Here is a 22684-nt window from a genome sequence, read left to right on the forward strand (position 1 = left end):
TCCCTGTAAGTCACTACAATCTATAACCAGTTGAACAGTGAGCTTCCTCACCAAGTAGCTGTATCCTAGTTAACCTTTTATGGCTAGGGGGCAGTATTTTCACGGCTGGATAAAAAACGTACTTGTTTTAATCTGATTATTACTCCTGCCCAGAAACTAGAATATGCATATAATTATTAGCTTTGGATAGAACATACTCCAAAGTTTCTAAAACTGTTTGAATGGTGTCTGTAAGTATAACAGAACTCATTTGGCAGGCCAAAACCTGAGAAGATTCTGTACAGGAAGTGACATGTCTGACCATTTCTTGAACTTCTTTGCCATCTCTATCCATTACAAAGGATCTCTGCTGTTACGTGACACTTCCTACGGCTCCAATGGGCTCTCAGAGCCCGGGAAAAAGCTGAATGACGTAATTCAAAGCCCTGGCTGAAACACATTATCGCGTTTGTCAAGTGGCCGATCAAGGGACAGTGGGCTTAGGCGCGTGCACTGGCCGCCCCCGTCTTTGTGTTTTTCCCTCTATTTACCGAAACGCAGATTCCCGGTCGGAATATTATCGCTTTTTTACGAGAAAAATGGCATAAAAATGGATTTTAAACAGCGGTTGACATGCTTCGAAGTACGGTAATGAAATATTTAGAATTTTTTTGTCACGAAATGTGCCATGCGCACGACCCTTATTTACCAATCGGATAGTGTCTGGAACGCACGAACAAAACGCCGCTATTTGGATATAACGATGGATTATTTTGGACCAAACCAACATTTGTTATTGAAGTAGCAGTCCTGGGAGTGCATTCTGATGAAGAACATCAAAGGTAATCAAACTTTTCTAATAGTAAATCTGATTTTGGTCAGGGCTAAACTTGGTCGGTGTCTAAATGGCTAGCCGTGATGGCTGGGCTATCTACTGAGAATATTGTAAAATGTGCTTTCACCGAAAAGCTAGTTTAAAATCGGACATATCGAGTGCATAGAGGAGTTCTGTATCTATAATTATTAAAATAATTGTTATGTTTTTTGTTTTTATGTTTTTGTGAACGTTTATCGTGAGTAATTTAGTAAATTCACCGGAGGTTTGCGGGGGGTATGCTAGTTCTGAACGTCACATGCTAATGTAAAAAAGCTGGTTTTTGATATAAATATGAACTTGATTGAACAAAACATGCATGCATTGTATAACATAATGTCCTAGGGTTGTCATCTGATGAAGATCATCAAAGGTTAGTGCTGCATTTAGCTGTGGTTTGGGTTTTTGTGACATTATATGCTAGCTTGAAAAATGGGTAGTCTGATTATTTCTGGCTGGGTACTCTGCTGACATAATCTAATGTTTTGCTTTCGTTGTAAAGCCTTTTTGAAATCGGACAATGTGGTTAGATTAACGAGAGTCTTATCTTTAAAATGCTGTAAAATAGTCATATGTTTGAAAAATTGAAGTTTTCAGATTTTAGAGGAATTTGTATTTCGCGCCACTGGCTATTGAGTAGGTGGGACGATTTGGTGCCACCTATCCTAGAGAGCATCATTGGATATTGCTAGCGGAACGTCTAGATGTAAGAGGTTAATAATAAGTTACCTGAGGTAAACCTACAAGGATAGTTAATAATAAGTTACCTGAGGTAAACCTACAAGGATAGTTAATAATAAGTTACCTGAGGTAAACCTACAAGGATAGTTAATAATAAGTTACCTGAGGTAAACCTACAAGGATAGTTAATAATCAGTTACCTGAGGTAAACCTACAAGGATAGTTAATAATAAGTTACCTGAGGTAAACCTACAAGGATAGTTAATAATAAGTTACCTGAGGTAAACCTACAAGGATAGTTAACCTGTTAGGGCTAGGGGGCAGTATTGACACGGCTGGATAAAAAACATACCCGATTTAATCTGGTTACCACTCCTACCCAGTAACTAGAATATGCATATACTTATTACATATGGATAGAAAACACCCTACATTTTCTAAAACTGTTTGAATGGTGTCTGTGAGTATAACAGAACTCAAATGGCAGGTCAAAACCTGAGAGATTCCTTTACAGGAAGTGGCCTGTCTGACCATTTCTTGAACTTCTTTTCCATCTCTATCATTTACTAAGGATCTCTGCTCTAACGTGACACTTCCCACGTCGTCCATAGGCGCTCAGAGCCCGGGAAAAAACAGAATGTCGTCATTCCAGCCCCAGGCTGAAACACATTATCGCCTTTCTCAAGTGGCCGATCAAGGGACACTGGGCTTAGGCGCGTGACCCCGACCGCCCCCGCCTTTGGGATTTTTTCCTCTGTTTGCCGAAAAGGAGATTCCCTGTCGGAATATTATCGCTTTTCTATGAGAAAAATGTCGTAAAAATTGATTTTAAACAGCGGTTGACATGCTTCGAAGTACGGTAATGGAATATTTAGAATTTTATTGTCACGAATTGCGCCATGCGCGCGACACTTCTTTACTATTTCGGATAGTGTCTGGAACGCACGAACAAAACGCCGCTATTCGGATATAACGATGGATTATTTTAGACCAAACCAACATTTGTTATTGAAGTAGCAGTCCTGGGTGTGCATTCTGACGAAGACAACAAAAGGTAATCAAACTTTTATAATAGTAAATATGATTATGGTGAGTGCTAAACTTGCCGGGTGTCTAAATAGCGAGCCCGTGATGCCTGGGCTATGTACTTAGAATATTGCAAAATGTGCTTTCACCAAAAAGCTATTTTAAAATCGGACATATCGAGTGCATAGAGGAGGTCTGTATCTATAATTCTTAAAATAATTGTTATGCTTTTTGTGAACGTTTATCGTGAGTAATTTAGTAAAATGTTAGCGAATTCCCCGGAAGTATGCTAGTTTGCTTTCGTTGTAAAGAATTTTTGAAATCGGACAGTGTGGTTAGATTAACGAGAGTCTTGTCTTTAACCTCTCTAGGCTAGGCGGGACGAATTCGTCCCACCTACGTAACAGCCACTTGCAGCCTGTGGCGCGATTTTCAAAATCTTCAAAATCCTATTACTTCAATTTCTCAAACATATGACTATTTTACAGCCATTTAAAGATAAGACTCTCGTTAATCTAACCACACTGTCCGATTTCAAAAAGGCTTTACAACGAAAGCAAAACATTAGATTATGTCAGCAGAGTACCAAGCCAGAAATAATCAGACACCCATTTTTCAAGCCAGCATATAATGTCACCAAAACCCAGAAGACAGCTAAATGCAGCATTCACCTTTGATGATCTTCATCAGATGACAACCCTAGGACATTATGTTATACAATACATGCATGTTTTGTTCAATCAAGTTCATATTTATATCAAAAACCAGCTTTTTACATTAGCATGTGACGTTCAGAACTAGCATACCCCCCGCAAACTTCCGGGGAATTCGCTAACATTTTACTAAATTACTCACGATAAACGTTCACAAAAAGCATAACAATTATTTTAAGAATTATAGATACAGACCTCCTCTATGCACTCGATATGTCCGATTTTAAAATAGCTTTTTGGTGAAAGCACATTTTGCAATATTCTAAGTACATAGCCCAGGCATCACGGGCTCGCTATTTAGACACCCGGCAAGTTTAGCACTCACCATAATCATATTTACTATTATAAAAATGTCATTACCTTTTGTTGTCTTCGTCAGAATGCACACCCAGGACAGCTACTTCAATAACAAATGTTGGTTTGGTCCAAAATAATCCATCGTTATATCCGAATAGCGGCGTTTTGTTCGTGCGTTCCAGACACTATCCGAAATAGTAAAGAAGTGTCACGCGCTTGGCGCAATTCCTGACAATAAAATTCAAAGTATTCCATTGCCGTACGTCGAAGCATGTCAACCGCTGTTTAAAATCAATTTTTACGTCATTTTTCTTGTAGAAAAGCGATAATATTCCGACAGGGAATCTCCTTTTCGGCAAACAGAGGAAAAAATCCCAAAGGCGGGGGCGGTCGGGGTCACGCTCATAAGCTAGTGTCTCTTGATGGGCCACTTGAGAAAGGCGATAATGTGTTTCAGCCTGGGGCTGGAATGACGACATTCTGTTTTTTCCCGGGCTCTGAGAGCCTATGGAAGACGTGGGAAGTGTCACGTTAGAGCAGAGATCCTTAGTAAATGATAGAGATGGCAAAGAAGTTCCAGAAATGGTCAGACAGGCCACTTCCTGTAAAGGAATCTCTCAGGTTTTGACCTGCCATTTGAGTTCTGTTATACTCACAGACACCATTCAAACAGTTTTAGAAAATTTAGGGTGTTTTCTATCCATATGTAATAAGTATATGCATATTCTAGTTACTGAGTAGGAGTGGTAACCACATTAAATCGGGTATGTTTTTTATCTAGCCGTGTCAATGCTGCCCCCTCGCCCTAACAGGTTAAATAGCTGTAAAATAGTCATATGTTTGAGAAATTGAAGTAATAGGATTTTTAACGTTTTGAAAATCGCGCCACAGGCTGCCAGTGGCTGTTACGTAGGTGGGACGAATTCGTCCCGCCTAGCCCAGAGAGGTTAATAATCTGTTACCTGAGGTAAACCTACAAGGATAGTTAATAATAAGTTACCTGAGGTAAACCTACAAGGATAGTTAATAATCAGTTACCTGAGGTAAACCTACAAGGTTAACGCGGGCTGGAAGATAATTACTTCAAAACCACAGCAAACAGCTGGGACATATAGTAATATTATATATATATATAATATTATATCACTGGGCTCCTCTGTGCTAACAAACCCTGTGTACCACCCCTCCCCTGTTTAACCTTGAATTTCGTTCAGAAAAACACTTCCACATTTAGCAAAATGAACCAACTCTTTACTGATCTGTTCGGTGGTAATAAACGGAGGCAGATTAGACACCACTACTCTTGTCGAAATCAGCACCAACACACCCCTCACATAAATCATACTGGTAACTAGCCGGGTAACAAGACTCACCTTTTACATTACCACAACCACTGCCTTGTTCATTCTGGATACAGAGTGTATATGTTCCTCTCCCACCTGTTCACCGACCAGGATCAATAATTCCTCCACACCATTCTCCACAACGCACCTGAAGAGACAGCGTTTCTTCTCCACTCGGTTGAGGACATCACACTACCCTACTCCCCCCTCAACTCTAACCGATAAACAGCGGAAACCGATAAACAAACCCTCCCACCATGACAAAATACATTTGGAAAATAGGCAAAAGAATAGCTGCACTCTTCACGAACGACAAAACCTCACGTTACCAACTTCTTCTTCTTCTATGGTATAATGGCGGTCCTCAAACCAACGTTAAAGGAGCGTGGCGCCTCCTACTGTGCTGGAGTGTGTTCAATCACGGTTTACACCATTTCTAAATCCTCCTACCTAACTCAGTACTTCTGAGAAAATAAAAAAAGATCCCTACTAACTTCGAATAGACCCTCCCCCAACCCCCAAATCCCTTCCAAACCCCCATCCAACCCCGTCCAACCTCAATGACCCTACACTTCAATCTTTCCCTCTCTTCTACATCCTTACAACAATATAACAACACATGCTCCACCATTTCATTGACAATACCCTCCAGACACAAACCATTCACATGCTGCCAACCAGATGTAAGGACCAGTTCAATGTACAATGTCCTAAACACAATCGAGGAAACACCACCTCTTCCTTCCTAATCTGACCTTTGAACCTTGGTCCACCGACCTATCTTTGGAGGGCATATAAATGCCGTCCCTTGTGCTCAGAGTCCCATCTCTTCTGCCACACATCTATCAAAATGTCTCTGATCTCACATTTGTCCTCACCTCTACCCAGTGGAACATTAATATATATTATATCTTGTTTTAACCTCTATGGGCTAGGTGGGACGCTAGCGTGCCACCCGTGGTGCACTCCATCAACAGCAGGTGCATTTCAAGAGCGGCAAATTTGAATCCAAATAAATGTCAAAATTCAAATTTTTCAAACATACAACTATTTTACACCCTTTGAAAGATAAACATCTCCTTAATCTAACCACGTTTTACGATTTCAAAAAGGTTTTACGGCGAAAGCATAAATTTAGAGTATGTTAGGACAGTACATTTACAAGAGTTGTGTGTAATGTTTTGTCAAGTCAAAGACAGGGTCACCAAAACCATAAAACCAGCTAAAATGATGCACTAACCTTTTACAATCTCCATCAGATGACACTCCTAGGACATTATGTTAGACAATGCATGCATTTTTAGTTCTATCAAGTTCATATTTATATCCAAAAACAGCGTTTTACTATGGCATTGATGTTGAGGAAATCGTTTCCCTCCAATAACCGGCAGTCAAGTCAGCGTCACAAATTAAATAATTAAAATTAGAAAACATTGGTAAAATATTATATTGTCATTTAAAGAATTATAGATTTACATCTCTTGAACGCAATCAACTTGCCAGATTTAAAAATAACCTTACTGGGAAATCACACTTTGCAATAATCTGAGCACTGCGCCCAGAAAAATACGCGTTGCGATACAGACTAGACGTCATGTTGGGGAGATCTAAAATCGAAAATACTATGTAAATAATCCATTACCTTTGATTCTCTTCATCAGATGTCACTTCCAGGTATCACAGGTCCATAACGAATGTAGTTTTGTTCAAAAAAGCTCATCATTTATGTCCAAAAATCTCCGTCTTGTTAGCACATGATCTAAGCCAGCCGGACTTCTCGTCATGAACGAGGGGAAAAAATATATTTACGTTCGTTCAAACATGTCAAACGTTGTATAGCATAAATCATTAGGGCCTTTTTTAACCAGAACATGAATAATATTCAAGGTGGACGAATGCATACTCTTTTATAACGTATTGGAACGAGGGTACCCAACATGAACTCGCGCGCCAGGTGTCTAATGGGACATCATCGTTCCATGGCTCTTGTTCGGTCAGATCTCCCTCCAGAAGACTCAAAACACTTTGTAAAGGCTGGTGACATCTAGTGGAAGCAATAGGAAGTGCCAAAATATTCCTCAGCCCCTGTGTTTTTCAATGGGATAGGTTTAAAGTCAATACAACACATCAGGTATCCACTTCCTGTCAGAAAATGTCTCAGGGTTTTGCCTGCCAAATGAGTTCTGTTATACTCACAGACACCATTCAAACAGTTTTAGAAACTTTAGAGTGTTTTCTATCCATATATAATAAGTATATGCATATTCTAGTTACTGGGTAGGATTAGTAACCAGATTAAATCGGGTACATTTTTTTTATCCAGACGTGCAAATGCTGCCCCCTAGCCCTAACAGGTTAAAGTTATTTTAGCTAACTGTTTAACCTTAAATTTACAAAATGGGAAAAGGGGAAATTATGATAATACTAAAAAACACCCTTCCAACTAACCCTACACTCATTAAAACCCACTACCCCATTCCACTACTTTGACCCTATCTGCTCCTGCACCAGGCCAACTAACCCTACACTCATTAAAACCCACTACCCCATTCCACTACTTTGACCCTATCTGCTCCTGCACCAGGCCAACTAACCCTACACTCATTAAAACCCACTACCCCATTCCACTACTTTGACCCTATCTGCTCCTGCACCAGGCCAACTAACCCTACACTCATTAAAACCCACTACCCCCATTCCACTACTTTGACCCTATCTGCTCCTGCACCAGGCCAACTAACCCTACACTCATTAAAACCCACTACCCCATTCCACTACTTTTACCCTATCTGCTCCTGCACCAGGCCAACTAACCCTACACTCATTAAAACCCACTACCCCATTCCACTACTTTGACCCTATCTGCTCCTGCACCAGGTCAACTAACCCTACACTCATTAAAACCCACTACCCCATTCCACTACTTTGACCCTATCTGCTCCTGCACCAGGCCAACGGCCTGGGAGGACGGGACACCACCACTCAACACACCCTGGAACTCTTCTGAAGTCAAATCTAGTATGACCAAATACACTAAGAAGCCAATTTTTGTTCTGTGATTTACATTCCATTTCTGCGGTACAGTTGATAACCATTTGCTATGAACACTAAGAAGCCAACCTTACTGAAGCATATATCACTCGTTGGCCTGTCCCTCTGTGCTGTCACAGATCTACTACTCACAGGGATCCTCTCAGGATCCCTCAGCCTTGACCCATCCTCCTCTACTTTCTTCACTGCCTCAGCAGTGACAACCTGTTCCCAACAGTGGGGTCAGTGGGATTGGATAGGAGCCCCTCTCCTCTCTCTCTCTCTCTCTCTCTGACTGGAGGAGACAGGTGAAATGGTGTGTCTCCTCTGGTCAACAATACTCACCTTGAGAGACTCCACAGCCTGTTGGAGCTCCTTCAGCTCCTTCTCTCTCTCCTGGAATCTCTGCTGGACCTTCTGCTGACTCATCCCCAGCTGCCTCTGTGGAGAATCACTCTTCAATCAGCTGTCAAGCTTTATTAGTCCAGTAGATCAATAGTATAGTAATGTGACATAGGGCCCATAGAGAGGAAGGTCTAAAAAATGGATGGTCCATTTACTAAATGATATTTATTTGTTGCTATGTGAATGATTATAGTTTTTATGGTAGGACTACATGTATCAACAGGTTGAGACTGAACTTTGGACTCATAAAAGGCCATTCAGAATGATAATAGTGTTTGACATTATAAAATGGTGATACATTTAGAGAATCTGGGTTGACATATCAATATACTCAAGGTTTGTGTTCATATTTGTTCTGCTGAGGATTCATTTCATTTGAATGATCTCATATTCAAACAGCCTTAGTTCCTACTGTATCTTTAATTCTTTGTTTATCAGACAGTCACCAACAAGTTGTTCTGGTCTTACCTGTTTCTCAGTACTGATACTGATACTGGGTTAACACTATTAATACTGATACTGGGTTAACACTATTGATACTGATACTGGGTTAACCCTATTGATACTGATACTGGGTTAACAGTATTTATACTGATACTGGGTTAACACTATTGATACTGATACTGGGTTAACACTATTGATACTGATACTGGGTTAACACTATTGATACTGATACTGGGTTAACACTATTAATACTGATACTGGGTTAACCCTATTGATACTGATACTGGGTTAACCCTATTGATACTGATACTGGGTTAACCCTATTGATACTGATACTGGGTTAACCCTATTAATACTGATACTGGGTTAACACTATTGATACTGATACTGGGTTAACCCTATTTATACTGATACTGGGTTAACCCTATTGATACTGATACTGGGTTAACCCTATTGATACTGATACTGGGTTAACCCTATTGATACTGATACTGGGTTAACACTATTGATACTGATACTGGGTTAACCCTATTTATACTGATACTGGGTTAACCCTATTGATACTGATACTGGGTTAACCCTATTGATACTGATACTGGGTTAACCCTATTGATACTGATACTGGGTTAACACTATTTATACTGATACTGGGTTAACACTATTAATACTGATACTGGGTTAACAGTATTTATACTGATACTGGGTTAACACTATTAAAACTGATACTGGGTTAACCCTATTGATACTGATACTGGGTTAACCCTATTGATACTGATACTGGGTTAACACTATTGATACTGATACTGGGTTAACCCTATTGATACTGATACTGGGTTAACCCTATTGATACTGATACTGGGTTAACCCTATTGATACTGATACTGGGTTAAATCTGTCACTTCCAGGAGTGCTCATTTTGTCAAAAATGAAAAAATGAAAAAAATAACAACTCACAGCTGTGTCAATAGACCCAACTCAAACATCTGCTATCTTGAAATGTCCAAAAAATGTATTTAAATGGGCCTACCAGACATCTTCTTGAGAGAAGATAAGGTCAGGGATCTCTCTGGTCACCCCTAAAGCCAACTCCTCCTTTGGTCGTCTCTCCTTCCAGTTCTCTGCTGCCAATGACTGGAACGAACTACAAAAATCTCTGAAACTGGAAACACTTATCTCCCTCACTAGCTTTAAGCACCAGCTGTCAGAGCAGCTCCCAGATTACTGCACCTGTACATATCCCATCTATAATTTAGCCCAACTACTTCTTCCCCTACTGTATTTATTTATTTAGCTCCTTTGCACCCCATTATTTCTATTTCTACTTTGCACTTTCTTCTACTACAAATCTACCATTCCAGTGTTTTACTTGCTATATTGTACTTACTTTGCCACCATGGCCTTTTTGCCTTTACCTCCCTTATCTCACCTCATTTGCTCACATTGTATATAGACTTATTTTTTTACTGTATTATTGACTGTATGTTTGTTTTACTCCATGTGTAACTCTGTGTTGTTGTATGTTGTCGAACTGCTTTGCTTTATCTTGGCCAGGTAGCAATTGTAAATGAGAACTTGTTCTCAACTTGCCTACCTGGTTAAATAAAGGTGAAATAAATAAAAATGTATATACTGTATTCCAGTCATGGTTCATCCTATATAACTACTGCTGTCTACTTCATATGTATATACTGTATTCTAGTCCTGGTTCATCCTATATAACTACTGCTGTCCACTTCATATGTATATACTGTATTCTAGTCCTGGTTCATCCTATATAACTACTGCTGTCCACTTCATATGTATATACTGTATTCTAGTCCTGGTTCATCCTATATAACTACTGCTGTCCACTTCATATGTATATACTGTATTCTAGTCATGGTTCATCCTATATAACTACTGCTGTCCACTTCATATGTATATACTGTATTCTAGTCATGGTTCATCCTATATAACTACTGCTGTCCACTTCATATGTATATACTGTATTCTAGTCATGGTTCATCCTATATAACTACTGCTGTCCACTTCATATGTATATACTGTATTCTAGTCATGGTTCATCCTATATAACTACTACTGTACATCTACTATTCTTCAGATATACTACAGATGTACTCCAAATTGTCTATGCATCACATCACAGTACACAGTGTATATATATATATATATATATATATATATATCATTGCTTGTCCTAATATTTTCATAGACTTTTTAGATTTGCCCTCTGTGAGCTGGGAACACAAGCATTGTTAGATATTACTGCACTGTTGGAACCAGGAACACAAGCATTTCACTACACCCACAATAACATCTGATAAATATGTGTATGAAACCAATGAAATAAAATGTGATTGTATTGTTGAAAGTGTTAGATAATTCTCAATCCGTGTTGTGTCTTGTCTAAGAACAGCCCTTAGCCGCGGTACTGTATAATAACCATATATCACACCTCCTCAGGACTTATTGATTTATAAGGCATTATAAAGGTGATTAAAATAATGATACATACGTACTTCATAGAAAACTGTTACCCTTCATATATTCTAACAACTCACATTTTAAGATTCATTATGTCATTTGTTCCATGTTAAGGGCTCTAACATTGGAACAAAACTATTTGTCTCCCTCTTGATGTTGCTTGCAGTTCCTCTCTCTCTTCCTGCATTCCTCTAACCCCTCCCTCCCTCCCTCTAACCCCACCCCTCTGGCAGAACCAGGAAATCCCTCCCCCTCCCACAAACTCTCTTCTGAGGAAACGAAACTGATCTGAGTCTCTGTGTCGTCTGTCTGTGTGAGAGTGAACAACCGTCCAAATGGCTCAACAGGGAGTTCTGCTGGACCAGGACCAGTTCTGTTGTTCTGTCTGTCTGGATCTACTGAAGGAACCAGTCGCCATCCCCTGTGGACACAGTTACTGTAGGAGCTGTATTGAGGGCTGCTGGGATCAGGATGTTCTGAAAGGGGTCTATAGCTGTCCTCAGTGCAGAGAGACCTTCACTCCAAGGCCTAATCTGAGGAAAAATAACATGTTGGCTGAGCTGGTGGAGAAACTGAAGAAGACAGGACTCCAGGCTGCTCCCCCTCCTGCTCTGTGCTATGCTGGACCTAGAGATGTGGCGTGTGATGTCTGCACTGGGACCAGAAAGCAGAAAGCCCTCATGTCCTGTCTGGTGTGTCTGGCCTCTTACTGTGAGACTCACCTCCAACCTCACTACGAATCTCCTGCTTTCAAGAAGCACAAGATGGTCAAAGCCACCGCACAACTACAGGAGAAGATCTGCTCTCATCATGACAAACTGCTGGAGGTTTACTGTCGTACCGATCAGCAGTGTATCTGTTATCTGTGTACAATGGATGAACATAAAGGCCATGATACAGTGTCAGCTGCAGCAGAGAGGACTGAGAAACAGGTAAGACCAGAACAACTTGTTGGTGACTGTCTGATAAACAAAGAATTAAAGATACAGTAGGAACTAAGGCTGTTTGAATATGAGATCATTGAAATGAAATAGATCCTCAGCAGAACAAATATGAACACAAACCTTGAGTATATAGATATGTCAACCCAGATTCTCCAGATGTATCACCATTTTATAATGTCAAACACTATTATCATTCTGAATGCCCTTTTATGAGTCCAAAGTTCAGTCTCAACCCGTTGATACATGTAGTCCTACCATAAAAACTATAATCATTCACATAGCAACAAATAAATATCATTTAGTAAATGGACCATCCATTTTTTAGACCTTCCTCTCTATGGGCCCTATGTCACATTACTATACTATTGATCTACTGGACTAATAAAGCTTGATAGCTGATTGAAGAGTGATTCTCCACAGAGGCAGCTGGGGATGAGTCAGCAGAAGGTCCAGCAGAGATTCCAGGAGAGAGAGAAGGAGCTGAAGGAGCTCCAACAGGCTGTGGAGTCTCTCAAGGTGAGTATTGTTGACCAGAGGAGACACACCATTTCACCTGTCTCCTCCAGTCAGAGAGAGAGAGAGAGAGAGAGGTAGAGGGGCCCCTATCCAATCCCACTGACCCCACTGTTGGGAACAGGTTGTCACTGCTGAGGCAGTGAAGAAAGTAGAGGAGGATGGGTCAAGGCTGAGGGATCCTGAGAGGATCCCTGTGAGTAGTAGATCTGTGACAGCATAGAGGGATGGGCCAACCAGTGATATATGCTTCAGTAAGGTTGGCTTCTTAGTGTTCATAGCAAATGGTTATCAACTGTACCGCAGAAATGGAATGTAAATCACAGAAAAAAAATGTGTTTTGGTGGCAGCTGCAGAGAAGTATTTGGTCATACTAGATTTGACTTCAGAAGAGTTCCAGGGTGTGTTGAGTGGTGGTGTCCCGTCCTCCCAGGCCGTTGGCCTGGTGCAGGAGCAGATAGGGTCAAAGTAGTGGAATGGGGTAGTGGGTTTTAATGAGTGTAGGGTTAGTTGGCCTGGTGCAGGAGCAGATAGGGTCAAAGTAGTGGAATGGGGTAGTGGGTTTTAATGAGTGTAGGGTTAGTTGGCCTGGTGCAGGAGCAGATAGGGTCAAAGTAGTGGAATGGGGTAGTGGGTTTTAATGAGTGTAGGGTTAGTTGGCCTGGTGCAGGAGCAGATAGGGTCAAAGTAGTGGAATGGGGTAGTGGGTTTATAATGAGTGTAGGGTTAGTTGGCCTGGTGCAGGAGCAGATAGGGTCAAAGTAGTGGAATGGGGGTAGTGGGTTTTAATGAGTGTAGGGTTAGTTGGCCTGGTGCAGGAGCAGATAGGGTCAAAGTAGTGGAATGGGGTAGTGGGTTTTAATGAGTGTAGGGTTAGTTGGCCTGGTGCAGGAGTAGATAGGATCAAAGTAGTGGAATGGGGTAGTGGGTTTTAATGAGTGGAGGGTTAGTTGGCCTGGTGCAGGAGCAGATAGGGTCAAAGTAGTGGAATGGGGTAGTGGGTTTTAATGAGTGTAGGGTTAGTTGGCCTGGTGCAGGAGCAGATAGGGTCAAAGTAGTGGAATGGGGGTAGTGGGTTTTAATGAGTGTAGGGTTAGTTGGCCTGGTGCAGGAGCGGATAGGGTCAAAGTAGTGGAATGGGGTAGTGGGTTTTAATGAGTGTAGGGTTAGTTGGCCTGGTGCAGGAGCAGATAGGGTCAAAGTAGTGGAATGGGGGTAGTGGGTTTTAATGAGTGTAGGGTTAGTTGGCATGGTGCAGGAGCAGATAGGGTCAAAGTAGTGGAATGGGGTAGTGGGTTTTAATGAGTGTAGGGTTAGTTGGCATGGTGCAGGAGCAGATAGGGTCAAAGTAGTGGAATGGGGTAGTGGGTTTTTAATGAGTGTAGGGTTAGTTGGCCTGGTGCAGGAGCAGATAGGGTCAAAGTAGTGGAATGGGGGTAGTGGGTTTTAATGAGTGTAGGGTTAGTTGGCCTGGTGCAGGAGCAGATAGGGTCAAAGTAGTGGAATGGGGGTAGTGGGTTTTAATGAGTGTAGGGTTAGTTGGCCTGGTGCAGGAGCAGATAGGGTCAAAGTAGTGGAATGGGGGTAGTGGGTTTTAATGAGTGTAGGGTTAGTTGGCCTGGTGCAGGAGCAGATAGGGTCAAAGTAGTGGAATGGGGTAGTGGGTTTTAATGAGTGTAGGGTTAGTTAGAAGGGTGTTTTTTAGTATTATCATAATTTCCCCTTTTCCCATTTTGTATCCCATAATATCATGGATTTATATTATAGTCCAGTTGAGGCAGGTGAGATGCCTTTGGATATACGACGTAATAAATTGTCATTAGCTTATTGGGTTGAAAGGCTGTGAGGTTGAGCATCCCACTGCTACTGTTCTAGATGACTGTTGGGAATATACTAGTAGACAAGGCAGTGGTTTTGGTTGGACAGTTGGAAAGCTTGCTGATGAGAGTAGTTTCAGGGAGTTGGAGGTTGGCCCTTTCTGTGGTGATAGGGGATGTTCCTCCATGGTTACTCCCAGATCCTGTTGTTGATCTAACCTTGGTAGACAAAAGGAAAGATTGGGTCAGAAGTCAGTGATAAAGGGAAACTGGTTGACAATTACATTGGTAGAAGTTGTTATGCTTTTTTTACCTCTTTTCACAGATGGATCCAAGGGCCCAGATAGTGGGCCCACAGGAGCAGGTGTTTACCTTCCTGAATGTGATGTGCGGATATGTAGAAGACTAACAGATGAACTGTCAGTGTACTCAGTTGAACTGTTGGTGATAATAGTTGTCCTCCAGTGGGTGGAGGACGTACAGCCTGTTAGAATTATAGTATCCTCAGATTCTCTGTCTGTATTGAATAGTTTATCATCTGGTAAATCTATTAGGAGTGACCTACTATTGGAGGTATTAATGTTATTACGGAGAATTGAGAGAATGGGTCTAGTAGTGAGATTCTGCTGGGTCCCAGCACATTCAGGTGTGGAATGGAATGAAATTGTAGACTAGTTAGCTAACATAACTTTAAAACAAGATATAATATATATTAATGTTCCACTGGGTAGAGGTGAGGACAAATGTGAGATCAGAGACATTTTGATAGATGTGTGGGAGAAGAGATGGGACTCTGAGCACAAGGGACGGCATTTATATGTCCTCTAAAGGTCGGTGGAACAAGGTTCATAGGTCAGATTAGGAAGGAAGAGGTGGTGTTTCCTCGATTGTGTTTAGGACATTGTACATTGAACTGGTCCTTCCATGTGGTTGGCAGCATGTGAATGGTTTGTGTCTGGAGGGTATTGTCAATGAAACGGTGGAGCATGTGTTGTTATATTGTTGTAAGGATGTTGAAGAGAGGGAAAGATTGAAGTGTAGGGTCATTGAGGTTGGATGGGGGGTTGGATGGGGGTTTGGAAGGGATTTGGGGGATGGGGGAGGGTCTATTAGAAGTTAGTAGGGATCTTTTTTATTTTCTCAGAAGTACTGAGTTAGGTAGGAGGATTTAGAAATGGTGTAAACCGTGATTGAACACACTCCAGCACAGTAGGAGGCGCCACGCTCCTTTAACGTTGGTTTGAGGACCGCCATTATACCATAGAAGAAGAAGAAGTTGGTAACGTGAGGTTTTGTCGTTCGTGAAGAGTGCAGCTATTCTTTTGCCTATTTTCCAAATGTATTTTGTCATGGTGGGAGGGTTTGTTTACTGGTTTCCGCTGTTTATGGGTTAGAGTTGAGGAGGGAGTAGGGTAGTTTGATGTCCTCAACCGAGTGGAGAAGAAACGCTGTCTCTTCAGGTGCGTTGTGGAGAATGGTGTGGAGGAATTATTGATCCTGGTCGGTGAACAGGTGGGAGAGGAACATATACACTCTGTATCCAGAATGAACAAGGCGGTGGTTGTGGTAATGTAAAAGGTGAGTCTTGTTACCCGGCTAGTTACCAGTATGATTTATGTGAGGGGTTGTGTTGGTGCCGATTTCGACAAGAGTAGTGGTGTCTAATCTGCCTCCGTTTATTACCACCGAACAGATCCGTAAAGAGTTGGTTCGTTTTGCTAAATGTGGAAGTGTTTTTCTGAACGAAATTCAAGGTTAAACAGGGGAGGGGTGGTACACAGGGTTTGTTAGCACAGAGGAGCCCAGTGATATAATATTATATATATATAATATTACTATATGTCCCAGCTGTTTGCTGTGGTTTTGAAGTAATTCTCTTCCAGCCCGCGTTAACCTTGTAGGTTTACCTCAGGTAACTTATTATTAACTATCCTTGTAGGTTTACCTCAGGTAACTTATTATTAACTATCCTTGTAGGTTTACCTCAGGTAACTTATTATTAACTAGGTTACAGCTACTAATAATGGTAACTGGTAATTTGATATGTGTTGAAATCTGTTGGTTCGTAGACATCAAATAGAGAGAATGCTGCGCAGGTTCACTGAGTTGTAAACCTAATGGATAGGTGGAGATCATTGATTTGTAGCTCTGACTCAGTTGCTACCTCAGATTATGAGCCTATCAAGTGTGGTGAATGAGGTATGTAGTTCCCACAGAAGACCACAGGGAGGAGCAAGAGAGATATAAACCCATACAGTTTATCTCTTTAAATACCCTGAACCTAACAATCAATCTAAACAATATAAAGACCTTTTTACATCAGCAGATGTCACAAAGTGCTGTACAGAAACTCTAACCCTACGTATAACCTGTTTTATCCTGAACCCTAATTCTAGGGTAGGGTAGCCTAGAACCCCTTTAGAAACTATTATAGTAATAATATTATGTTAGTAAATACCATTATAGTACTAAATAGGTTCTATTGTTATTTTTTAAATAAACCTATGTATAGTACTTAGCATTTAACTGTTTTTTTTTGTTATTTTATTATATTTATTATTTAGAGGAGTCTGTCTAAATAATTAAAAGTTAAGTTATTGCCACACTTTTTAATGAAACCTTTATTTAACCAGGTGGGCTAGTTGAGAACAAGTCCTTTATTTAACCAGGTGGGCCAGTTGAGAACAAGTCCTTTATTTAACCAGGTGGGCCAGTTGAGAACAAGTCCTTTATTTAACCAGGTGGGCTAGTTGAGAACAAGTCCTTTATTTAACCAGGTGGGCCAGTTGAGAACAAGTTCTCATTTACAACTGCGACCTGGCCAAGATAAAGCAAAGCAGTGTGACACAAACAACAACACAGAGTTACACATGGAATAAACAAACGTACAGTCAATAACACAATAGAAAAGTCTATATACAGTTGTGCAAATGAGGTAAGATAAAGGAGGTAAGTTAATAAATAGGCCGTGGTGGAGAAATAATTACAATGTAGCAATTAAACACTGGAGTGATAGATGTGCAGAAGATGAATTTGCAAGAAGAGATACTATTAACTAACTGCTATCTCTCTCTCTCTCTCTGTCTCTCTCTCTCTCTCTCTGTCCCTCTCTCTCTCTGTCCCTCTCTCTCTCTCTCTTACTCTGTCTCTCTCTCTTACTCTGTCCCTCTCTCTTACTCTGTCCCTCTCTCTTACTCTGTCCCTCTCTCTCTCTCTCTCTCCCTCTCTCTCTCTCTGTCTCTCTCTCTCTCTCTCTGTCCCTCTCTCTCTCTCTCTCTCTCTCTCTGTCCCTCTCTCTCTCTCTCTCTCTGTCCCTCTCTCTCTCTCTCTCTCTGTCCCTCTCTCTCTCTCTCTCTCCCTCTCTCTCTCTCTGTCCCTCTCTCTCTCTCTCTCTCTCCCTCTCTCTCTCTCTGTCCCTCTCTCTCTCTCTCTCCCTCTCTCTCTGTCCCTCTCTCTCTCTCTCTGTCCCTCTCTCTCTCTCTCTCTCTGTCCCTCTCTCTCTCTCTCTCTGTCCCTCTCTCTCTCTCTCTCCCTCTCTCTCTCTCTCTCCCTCTCTCTCTCTCTGTCCCTCTCTCTCTCTCTCTCCCTCTCTCTCTGTCCCTCTCTCTCTCTGTCCCTCTCTCTCTCTCTCTCTCTCTCTGTCTCTCTCTCTCTCTCTGTCTCTCTCTCTCTCTCTCTCTGTCTCTCTCTCTCTCTCTGTCCCTCTCTCTCTCTCTCTCTCTCTCTCTCTCTCTCTCTCTCTCAACAGCGCTCTGCACAGGCAGCAGTGGAGGACAGTGATCAGATCTTTACTGAGCTGATCCGCTCCATTGAGAGAAGGAGCTCTGAGGTGAAGGAGCTGATCAGAGCCCAAGAGAAGGATCAAGTGAGTGAAGCTGAAGGAGTCCTGGAGCAACTGAAGCAGGAGATAGCTGAGCTGAGGAAGAGAAGCACTGAGCTGGAGCAGCTCTCACACACAGAGGATCACATCCATTTCCTCCAGGTAACTAAACTGTCTTGTTACATGTGATATGAAATGAACTTCATGTGAAACTATTCATCTCAATCATTATGTTGTCCTCTCTGTCCCTCTCTCTCTCTGTCTCTCTCTCTCTCTCTTTCTGTCTCTCTCTCTCTCTGTCCCTCTCTCTGTCCCTCTCTCTGTCCCTCTCTCTCTGTCCCTCTGTCCCTCTGTCTGTCTGTCTGTCTGTCTGTCTGTCTGTCTGTCTGTCTGTCTGTCTGTCTGTCTGTCTGTCTGTCTGTCTGTCTGTCTGTCTCTCTCTCTCTCTCTGTCCATCTCTCTCTCTCTCTGTCCCCCTCTCTCTCTCTCTCTGTCCCCCTCTCTCTCTCTGTCCCCCTCTCTCTCTCTCTCTCTCTGTCCCCCTCTCTCTCTCTCTCTGTCCCTCTCTCTCTCTGTCGTCCTCTCTCTCTCTCTCTCTCTATGTCTCTCTCTCTCTCCCCCCCCTCTCTCTCTCTCTCTCTCTCTCTCTCTGTCCCTCTCTCTCTCTCTGTCCCTCTCTCTCTCTCTGTCCCCCTCTCTCTCTCTCTGTCCCTCTCTCTCTCTCTCTCTGTCCCTCCAATCTCTGTCCCTCCTCTCTCTCTCTGTCCCTCTCTCTCTTTCCCTCTGTCCCTCTCTCTGTGTCCCCCTCTCTCTGTGTCCCTCTCTCTCTCTGTCCCCCTCTGTCTCTCTGTGTCTCTCTGTGTCCCACTTTCTGTGTCCCCCTGTCCCTCTGTCTGTGTCCCCCTGTCCCTCTGTCTGTGTCCCCCTGTCCCTCTGTCTGTGTCCCCCTGTCCCTCTGTCTGTGTCCCCCCCTCTCTCTGTGTCCCTCTCTCTGGGTCTCTCTGTTCCTCTCTCTCTCTGGCCCTCTGTGTCCCTCTGTGTCCCTCTGTCCCTCTCTCTGTCTCTCTCGGTGTCCCTCTCTCTGGGTCCCTCTCTCTGTGTCCCCCTCTCTCTGGGTCTCTGTGTCCCCCTCTCTCGGTGTCTCTCTCTCTCTCTGTCTCTCTCTCTCTGTCCCTCTGTCCCTCTCTCTGTCTCTCTGTCTCTCTCTCTGTCTCTCCCTCTGTCCCTCTCACTCTGTCCCTCTCTGTCTGTCTCTCTCTCTGTCTCTCTCTCTGTCTCTGTCTCTCTCTCTCCAGAGTTATCAGTCTCTCTCCAGTATCAGTGTATCTTCAGACTTACCCAGCATCGTTGTCCGTCCTCTTCAGTACTTTGGAGATGTGAGTAAGACTGTGTCTGAACTGAGAGAGAAACTAGAAGACTTCCTTAAAGGAGAATGGACCAAGATCTCCACTACAGGTGTGTTGAAAACAATCAGAACATCAACTTTAGACCATTGAAAGTTCCCTACTAGTCATATACATGTGGAATATGGTATGATGATAACATTCCCTCTCTCTGTCAATGTGTTTGTGTGTCTGTAGTGAATATAGTGGAGGTTGTTCTGCCTCCAGAGCCCAAGACCAGAGAACAGTTGTTACAATGTGAGTCTCTTTATTGTGAAGTAACTAACAGTCTCTTTTTACTGCCACTCCTAACAATCCCTCTAGAAATATATAGCAATAGTAGATCTAATCAAAGACTGGGTATCTATCTGACTCCTCATATTTCTCTGATTTGATCTCTGCTGTGCTCTAATCAAAGACAGGGTAGATACAGTATCTGACTTAACTTATTGTTCTGACTCCCCTCATTGGTCTCTGCTCTTCTCCCAGATTCCTGTCAGCTCACACTGGACCCAAACACAGCATACACACACCTCTCTCTGTCTGAAGGGAACAGAAAGGTGACCTGGACACGCCAAGTCCAACCATATCCTGACCATCCAGACAGATTCACCGACTGGTCTCAGGTTCTGTGTAGAGAGGGTCTGTCTGGACGCTGTTACTGGGAGGTGGAGTGGAGTGGTAATGTTGTTACAGCAGTCTCATATAAAGACATCAGCAGAACAGAGAGAGGTAATGGATTTGGATACAATAACAAGTCCTGGAGTTTACAGTGCTGTAGAGGTGGTTATTATTTCATACACAATAATGTTGTGACTAAAGTATCAGACCCTCAGTCCTCCAGAGTAGGAGTGTACCTGGATCACAAGGCAGGTACTCTGTCCTTCTACAGTGTCTCTGACACAATGACCCTCCTCCACAGAGTCCAGACCACATTCACTCAGCCCCTCTATCCTGGGTTTAATATCTATAGTTATAATGGTACTGCTGAGCTGGTTAAACTGTAGTAGGGTCCACATAGATACTAGTCATGCTGGTGTAGTCTATAGCTGAGCTGGTTAAACTGTAGTAGGGTCCACATAGATACTAGTCATGCTGGTGTAGTCTATAGCTGAGCTGGTTAAACTGTAGTAGGGTCCACATAGATACTAGTCATGCTGGTGTAGTCTATAGCTGAGCTGGTTAAACTGTAGTAGGGTCCACATAGATACTAGTCATGCTGGTGTAGTCTATAGCTGAGCTGGTTAAACTGTAGTATGGTCCACATAGATACTAGTCATGCTGGTGTAGTCTATAGCTGAGCTGGTTAAACTGTAGTAGGGTCCACATAGATACTAGTCATGCTGGTGTAGTCTATAGCTGAGCTGGTTAAACTGTAGTAGGGTCCACATAGATACTAGTCATGCTGGTGTAGTCTATAGCTGAGCTGGTTAAACTGTAGTAGGGTCCACATAGATACTAGTCACGCTGGTGTAGTCTATAGCTGAGCTGGTTAAACTGTAGTAGGGTCCACATAGATACTAGTCACGCTGGTGTAGTCTATAGCTGAGCTGGTTAAACTGTAGTAGGGTCCACATAGATACTAGTCACGCTGGTGTAGTCTATAGCTGAGCTGGTTAAAACTGTAGTAAGGGTCCACATAGATACTAGTCCTATGCTGGTGTAGTCTATAGCTGAGCTGGTTAAACTGTAGTAGGGTCCACATAGATACTAGTCATGCTGGTGTAGTCTATAGCTGAGCTGGTTAAACTGTAGTAGGGTCCACATAGATACTAGTCACGCTGGTGTAGTCTATAGCTGAGCTGGTTAAACTGTAGTAGGGTCCACATAGATACTAGTCACGCTGGTGTAGTCTATAGCTGAGCTGGTTAAACTGTAGTAGGGTCCACATAGATACTAGTCATGCTGGTGTAGTCTATAGCTGAGCTGGTTAAACTGTAGTAGGGTCCACATAGATACTAGTCATGCTGGTGTAGTCTATAGCTGAGCTGGTTAAACTGTAGTAGGGTCCACATAGATACTAGTCATGCTGGTGTAGTCTATAGCTGAGCTGGTTAAACTGTAGTAGGGTCCACATAGATACTAGTCATGCTGGTGTAGTCTATAGCTGAGCTGGTTAAACTGTAGTAGGGTCCACATAGATACTAGTCATGCTGGTGTAGTCTATAGCTGAGCTGGTTAAACTGTAGTAGGGTCCACATAGATACTAGTCATGCTGGTCTAGTCTATAGCTGAGCTGGTTAAACTGTAGTAGGGTCCACATAGATACTAGTCATGCTGGTGTAGTCTATAGCTGAGCTGGTTAAACTGTAGTAGGGTCCACATAGATACTAGTCATGCTGGTGTAGTCTATAGCTGAGCTGGTTAAACTGTAGTAGGGTCCACATAGATACTAGTCATGCTGGTGTAGTCTATAGCTGAGCTGGTTAAACTGTAGTAGGGTCCACATAGATACTAGTCATGCTGGTGTAGTCTATAGCTGAGCTGGTTAAACTGTAGTAGGGTCCACATAGATACTAGTCATGCTGGTGTAGTCTATAGCTGAGCTGGTTAAACTGTAGTAGGGTCCACATAGATACTAGTCATGCTGGTGTAGTCTATAGCTGAGCTGGTTAAACTGTAGTAGGGTCCACATAGATACTAGTCATGCTGGTGTAGTCTATAGCTGAGCTGGTTAAACTGTAGTAGGGTCCACATAGATACTAGTCATGCTGGTGTAGACTATAGCTGAGCTGGTTAAACTGTAGTAGGGTCCACATAGATACTAGTCATGCTGGTGTAGTCTATAGCTGAGCTGGTTAAACTGTAGTAGGGTCCACATAGATACTAGTCATGCTGGTGTAGTCTATAGCTGAGCTGGTTAAACTGTAGTAGGGTCCACATAGATACTAGTCATGCTGGTGGTGATGGTCCCCAGATGTGATGATTTATT

At 42.4% G+C, this 22684-nt stretch overlaps 2 protein-coding genes across 3 annotated transcripts in view; both read left to right on the top strand.

Moving 5' to 3' along the window:
* LOC145876087 (cell adhesion molecule CEACAM6) overlaps positions 1 to 22684 on the top strand; it is a 222577-nt gene that overhangs the window by 73399 nt on the left and 126494 nt on the right. The window lies entirely within an intron of this gene.
* LOC123731879 (tripartite motif-containing protein 16-like) lies at positions 11545 to 21352 on the top strand. 2 transcript variants are annotated; one of them, XM_082971862.1, is made up of 6 exons: positions 11545 to 12208; positions 12641 to 12736; positions 18299 to 18532; positions 19666 to 19825; positions 19951 to 20010; positions 20242 to 21334. In XM_082971862.1, the coding sequence occupies exons 1-6, from the start codon at positions 11612 to 11614 to the stop codon at positions 20757 to 20759; spliced, it is 1665 nt and encodes a 554-aa protein (XP_082827988.1). In that variant the 5' UTR covers positions 11545 to 11611; the 3' UTR covers positions 20760 to 21334. The 2 variants fall into 2 exon arrangements, with proteins under 2 accessions (XP_082827988.1, XP_082827987.1); XM_082971861.1 differs by lacking the exons at positions 11545 to 12208; positions 12641 to 12736 and adding an exon at positions 15731 to 16128 and having other exon boundaries at positions 18299 to 19825; positions 20242 to 21352.

Source organism: Salmo salar, unplaced genomic scaffold, assembly GCF_965601325.2.
Source record: "Salmo salar unplaced genomic scaffold, fSalSal1 ptg000432l, whole genome shotgun sequence".
Lineage (NCBI taxonomy): Eukaryota > Metazoa > Chordata > Actinopteri > Salmoniformes > Salmonidae > Salmo > Salmo salar.

What these genes read in the sequence shown, in the direction of transcription:
- LOC123731879 (XM_082971861.1), top strand. Translation starts at nt 18,601, where the DNA reads ATGTTGTCCTCTCTGTCCCTCTCTCTCTCTGTCTCTCTCTCTCTCTCT. An exon ending in GACCAAGATCTCCACTACAG is followed by an intron (nt 19,826 to 19,950) that starts GTGTGTTGAAAA and finishes GTGTGTCTGTAG; the next exon opens with TGAATATAGTGGAGGTTGTT. An exon ending in CAGAGAACAGTTGTTACAAT is followed by an intron (nt 20,011 to 20,241) that starts GTGAGTCTCTTT and finishes CTCTTCTCCCAG; the next exon opens with ATTCCTGTCAGCTCACACTG.